At 41.2% G+C, this 6,000-nt stretch overlaps 1 protein-coding gene across 1 annotated transcript in view; it reads left to right on the plus strand.

Annotated features, from left to right (window-relative positions):
* The window catches only part of LOC139666066 (breast cancer anti-estrogen resistance protein 1-like), a gene marked incomplete at its 3' end in the record, with an annotated part of 40,376 nt that extends 37,209 nt beyond the window's left edge, over nt 1–3,167 (plus strand). The window contains exon 3 of the mRNA XM_071545158.1: nt 3,018–3,167. Coding sequence (XP_071401259.1) covers nt 3,018–3,167 — 150 coding nt within the window. The remainder of the gene's footprint in view (nt 1–3,017) is intronic.
* Nucleotides 3,168–6,000: the final 2,833 nt, after the last annotated feature.

Here is a 6,000-nt window from a genome sequence, read left to right on the forward strand (position 1 = left end):
AAATAACATAAACCTTTTGTCATGTTCTGTGAGGTGTGTACATGGGCTAATAAGCAAGGTGACATAAAAATGCCAGATTTTTGAATGGAGTTTGGTGTGACTTGACACTTATCAAGTTCCTTTATTCTTTGAATCTCATCCAAACCAAAATGTATCCACATGTTTGTTATTAATGCAGCAGATGTTTATGATGATGATTATTTACAGATGTAAACAAGCTCAAACATACTTACTGTCAAGACTCTACTGTTTTTTTTTTACATTGCATCTAATGTTAAAGGGAATAAAGTTTACACATTTACAATTTTGGGAAAAATGGATTCTGATTCTGCATGGATCAGTATTGTCTGTGTGTTTGTTTGAGTGTGTGTGTGTGTGTGTGTCAAGGTTATTATCGTTAACAAAAACTAACGAAATAATGAAAACTAGGTGTGAAAAAACATTTTCGTTAACTGAAATAAAAATAAAAACGAGGCTTTACAAAAACACGATAACTAAGTGAAACTGTATTGTGTGTTTACAAAACTAACTAAAATAACCTAAAATTATAGAGAAAATGTCTTTAATTTTTGTCTTCATACATAAGCCTAGTATTTTGAATTTGTGAATCTCGCCCCTGACAAATACCCCATATTACAAAAAAAGACTAAAACTAACACTGAAACTAATAAAAACGAAACTAAAACTAAGCATTTTCAAAAAATAAAAACTAAACTAGCAAACCCGCTTTAAAAACAAATTAAAACTAAACTGAAATTGAAATAAAAAGTCAAAACGAAATAAAAATAAAAACTAATGAAAAATGCAAAACTACAATAACCTTGGTGTGTATGTGTGTGTGTGTATAATGTGTGTGAGTGCTTGCCAGCATGTCAATGCTCATCTCTCTGTCATTCTATCTAAATGGACAATAGATTGCTCCTAGTGGATGTGTGCTGCATACTATTGATCGTCAGTACATCATCTCTGTGATATTGAGTGTAAATTCATGCGCTTCATATGCTTTCATGTGTGTGTGTGTGTGTGTGAGTTAGAGAGAGAATTCATATTCCAGAAACGCAGTCTTATCACATGAGCCGTTGCCATAGCCACGTGGCGCGTTGCCATGGTCACACCTGTAAAGGTGAAGGTGAACTATTGATTCAGACTGGTGTCAGATGGAAACATCATGAAGAACCAATGAAATGTTTAACCTGAAGCTCTGGTAGCAGTAGTGGTGTCATCCTGGGTTTCAGCTATTTCATTAGTCTGGCTTTCAGTGGAGAGTTTTGGTGTCCCATGATGGTTTAAACAGGGTTCCTACGCAGGTCTGGAAAGTCTGGAAAAGCATTAAAAATGAATTTGATCATTTCCAGGTCTTGAATAGTTTGGGAATTTGAAAAAATATCTGGAAAAGTATGGAAAATGTTGCGGTTCAGGTCCGATACACACATAATTCTAGCTTTTATGTTGTTGTAGAGCCACTTTGAGTCCACAGTTTTTGTTGATGTGAAGAATAATGTTAAGATAGAGGGACGCTCTTATTACCCAGCCGCTGTCAGCATGCATTATATCAAATACCCACCAAAATCAAATCCAGTCTGGGAAAAATATGGAATTTTAAAATGGAAACCGTGTAGGAACCCTGCCAATCATCTCACATATTCTGATATTGAAGAACAATCTTCATCTATACAGTGATATGACCTAGTTAGCAGGGGCAAGATGTCTATCTGCGTAAATCATATTGAACGCCAGACAAAATCTTCCAAACAAATCAAGGTCTGGGAAAAAGTATGGATTTTTAAATTGAAAACTGTGTAGGAACCCTGTCTGAATGCTGTTTCAGAGGCTTTTCCACTGAATCCTTGGAACATTTTGGCACAGAAATGGTCAAATTTACAGATCTCAGCACAAATATATATCGTCTCTCGGCTCTTTTCGCTCCGGTTTCAGCCGAAAAACATCAAAACGCAGCTAAAATTGGAATCCTCGTAGGTTTTTCCAAAGCAGACTGCGAGTGTATTCCCTATCCGCCGTCAGATGAATTATTAAATACAGACAGGCTTGTGTATATTCCGCTGTATTTAGGCGAGTGTGTGGTGTTTACCTGTGGAGAGATGGAGAGAGCGGGGAGGTCAAGAGACAAACGAGGAGAAAGCAGGAAAAAGAGAGAGAGAGAGAGAGGGGGGAGAGAGCGAGTTGTGATAGCCAGTGTGTGTGTATGTGTGTGTGTGTGTGTGTGTCCGGCCCTGCAACCGATCAATAGGCCCCTTTAGATTACAGGAAATCAGAGGAGACACACACACACACACACACACACACATTAGGACATTGCACAGACATGATATGGTTTTAATAGGGATATTGATCTTATGAAACGACAGGCTGCTACGAAAAACAGTGTGTGTGTGTGTGTGCTTGTCTGTCAGTGTGTGTGTGTGTGTGTGTGTGTGTATAGAGGTGTGTATGCATGCCGGCTGCATTTGTGTGTCCTCCTTTTGAGCAATGCAAATATCTATTAGAATAGACGGAGGATTGCGATTGGTCGGCTGGAAACCAAGACCTAACGTATGCAGCGGTGTGTGTGTGTGTGTGTGTGTGTGTGTGTGTGTGTGTGTGTGTGTGTACCACAGCTGTTGTGGTTTCCCAGGCCGGCTGGTTGACTCTACACTCAGCGCACATAATACAGAGTTTAAACAGGCGCACAATAGGGCAGCCTGGTTCCCACGGCGACTAATATAGGACCCCTGCTCTGTTTTTACTGCTGCTGTGTGTGTGTGTGTGTGTGTGTGTGTGTGTGTGTGTGTGTGAGCCACAGGTATTTTTTTTTCTGCAACCTTTTAGCCTCACTGTTCATTTAGTGTGAAGAATAAATCCATTCTAATTCAAAAGGTGGCTCTTAGCCATTTTTGCATTTTTTTGAACCTCGCGGGTTGCCGTAGCCAAATAAAACCCAGACTTTGAGTGGCTTTCAGTGGAATCAGAAAATCATCTCTCTCTCTCTCTCTCTCTCTCCTCTCTCTCTCCATCTCCAGGTGGTGGTCCCCACCCGCGTCGGGCAGGTCTACGTCTACGACTCGCTGAAGCCGGACCAGGACGAGTACGACGTCCCGCCCAGGCATCAGCCCCCCGCACAGCAGGACATATACGACGTGCCCCCCACCCGCCAGCAGTACAACACACAGGTGAGGCTGCTGTGTGTGTGTGTGTGTGTGAGAGGGAGAGAGAGAGGGACAGAGACAGAGATTGTGTGTGTGATACTGGTCCAGTTAGTATCATCCACCTCTGATATGATGGATATGATGCAGTGTGATTGATTACATATTAATTGCGGAATTGATCAATACTACTCTGGTTATCTACGGGAAGATCTTAACCTGAACTGATTCTAATGAGACATTTTGATCAGATTCCACACAAGTATGCATGAATTTGTTGTTATTATTGGGATTAGTAGTAGTAGCAGTAGCAGTAGTTGTAGTAATAGTAGTAGTAGTAGTAGTAATAGTAGTAGTAGTAGCAGTTGTAGTAATAGTAGTAGTAGTAATAGTAGTAGTAGTAGTTAGTAGTAGCAGCAGTTGTAGTAATAGTAGTAGTAGTAGTAGCAGTAGTAGTAGTAGCAGTAGCAGTTGTAGTGATAGTAGTAGTAGTAATAGTAGTTAGTAGTAGCAGCAGTTGTAGTAATAGTAGCAGTAGTAGCAGTTGTAGTAATAGTAGTAGTAGTAGTAATAGCAGTGGCAGCAGTAGTAGTAGTAGTAGTAGTAGTAGTAGTAGTAGTAGTAGTAGTAGTAGTAGCAGTTGTAGTAATAGTAGCAGTAGCAGTAGCAGTTGTAGTAATAGTAGTAGTAGCAGTAGCAGCAGTAGTAGTAGTAGTAGTAATAGTAGTAGTAGTAGTAGTAGTAGCAGTTGTAGTAATAGTAGCAGTAGAAGTAGTAGCAGTAGCAGTAGCAGTAGTAGCAGTAGCAGTAGCAGTTGTAGTAATAGTAGTAGTAGCAGTAGTAGTAGTAGTAGTAATAGTAGTAGTAGTAGTAGTAGTAGCAGTTGTAGTAATAGTAGCAGTAGAAGTAGTAGCAGTAGCAGTAGCAGTTGTAGTAGTAGCAGTAGCAGCAGTAGTAGTAGTAGTAGTAATAGTAGTAGTAGCAGTTGTAGTAATAGTAGTAGTAGCAGTAGCAGTAGTAGTAGTAGTAGTAATAGTAGTAGTAGTAGTAGCAGTAGTAGTAGTAGTAGTAGCAGTTGTAGTAATAGTAGTAGTAGTAGTAGTAGCAGTAGTAGTAGCAGTAGTAGTAGTAATAGTATTAGTAGTAGCAGTTGTAGTAATAGTAGTAGTGGTATCCTGGGTTTCAGTGGAGAGTTTTAGTGTCCCCTGGTCTAAATGTAGAAGAGAGACTGTGGTGTGTGTGTGTGTGTGTGTGTGTGTGTGTCCTCTTTCACAGGACATGAACACATACAGATGTGTGTGTGTGTGTAACATCTGAGCATTGCCTCCTTTACCCCTCCATGTGTCTTGTATAACACACACAGACACGCACTGTCTGGCACCAAACGGTCATTCTCTCTGCAGCGTATTAATATTTGATAGGTTGGGAATATTCAACCTCTCTCTCTCTAAATTTTAAATTTAGATCTATTTTTAGTGAAGGTCATTCATAACCGACAGGGGAGCTAGATATTTCGCTGTGTGTGTGTGTGTGCGTGTGCGTGTGTGTGTGTGTGTTAGACATTTCACTGTCCCGAGGCTACAAAATAAGCTTTTTCCACTGTACAGAATGTACTATGTAGTGTGTGTGTGTGCGCCCAAGGTTCATCTAACCCTGTACACTTCCACACACACTGTTCACTTTGCTTTCTGCTTAATAAGCATGCACACACACACAGGCACAGGAGAATCCTCGTGCTGACAAGCCAAAAGAAAAGGTCACACACACACAACCAGAGAGAGGAGGAGGAGCAGGAGGAGGAGGAGGAGGAGAAGGAAGATGTGTAGCTTTAATATGAGAGTCAGTGTATGTGACTGCATTACCTGACACTCACCACACTGTCAGCTGCTGCCAAGCCTATTTGCCTGAGTTTTGTTTGGACTCATAGTTACTGTGCGTTTGTGGGAAAATCCATTCAGAGGGAAGATTCCCACTGTAATGCGAAATATGTAAAAGATCTGCAGCAACTGCTGGCATGGAGCCTGGTGGGTTTGGATGTTGATGAGGAATGCAGAGTGCACATCATCTCTCTCTCTCTCTCTCTCTCTCTCTCTCTCTCTCTCTGTCCTCATTCTCCGTGTTTAAATTTAGATGTATTTATTCATAATTTAGATCTATTTATGCGTTTACTTTCTGATATATCGCTAAGTGGCAAAACTTAAGACAGTTTGACTACACACACACACACACAGACCTACATATAAGTTGCAGTTATATACAGTTGAAGTGGATTGTGTGTGTGTGTGTGTGTGTGTGTGTGTGTCAGAGGTCAGAGGCAGGAAGTCATTCCAGTGTATGTGTGTGTGTGTGTGTGAGAGAGAGAGAGAGAGATGAATGAAAGGGCGGGCGTCCGTTAGATTTCTCTCATTTTCCTCTCTTCTTTCCCTCGTTCTCTTTTCTTTTCCTCCTCCTCCTGTCTTCTATCCCTCCTCATCCTCTGTTCTTTCCCTCCTCTTCCCTTCCTTGCTCTCTCCCTCCTTCGCCTCCTTTCTCTCCCCTTACCCCCTCTCGTTCTGCCTTCTTCGCCTCCTTTCTCTCCTCTTTCCCTCCTCTTCTCCATCTCCCTCCATTTCTCTTTCTCCACCCCCCCCCCCCCCCCCTCTCTCCAGACAAATGGCAGTGGATTTAATACGTTAAACCATCCAAAGCCTAATTTTATTACTGCTCCACTGTGTGTGTGTGTGTGTGTGTGTGTGTGTGAGAGATTGCGGGTATATTTTATTGCCTCATGCCTCATATGTCTGTGTGATAATGTCTGCATAGATCCCTCTTTATTGTCTTGTATATCAGATTAGTTTCTTATAGAGGAAATAAATGGATA

Source organism: Centroberyx affinis, unplaced genomic scaffold, assembly GCF_046629955.1.
Source record: "Centroberyx affinis isolate AG114_WGS23_722 - 3 ecotype Tasmania unplaced genomic scaffold, CSIRO-AGI_Caff_v1 ptg004785l_1, whole genome shotgun sequence".
Classification (NCBI taxonomy): Eukaryota; Metazoa; Chordata; class Actinopteri; order Beryciformes; family Berycidae; genus Centroberyx; species Centroberyx affinis.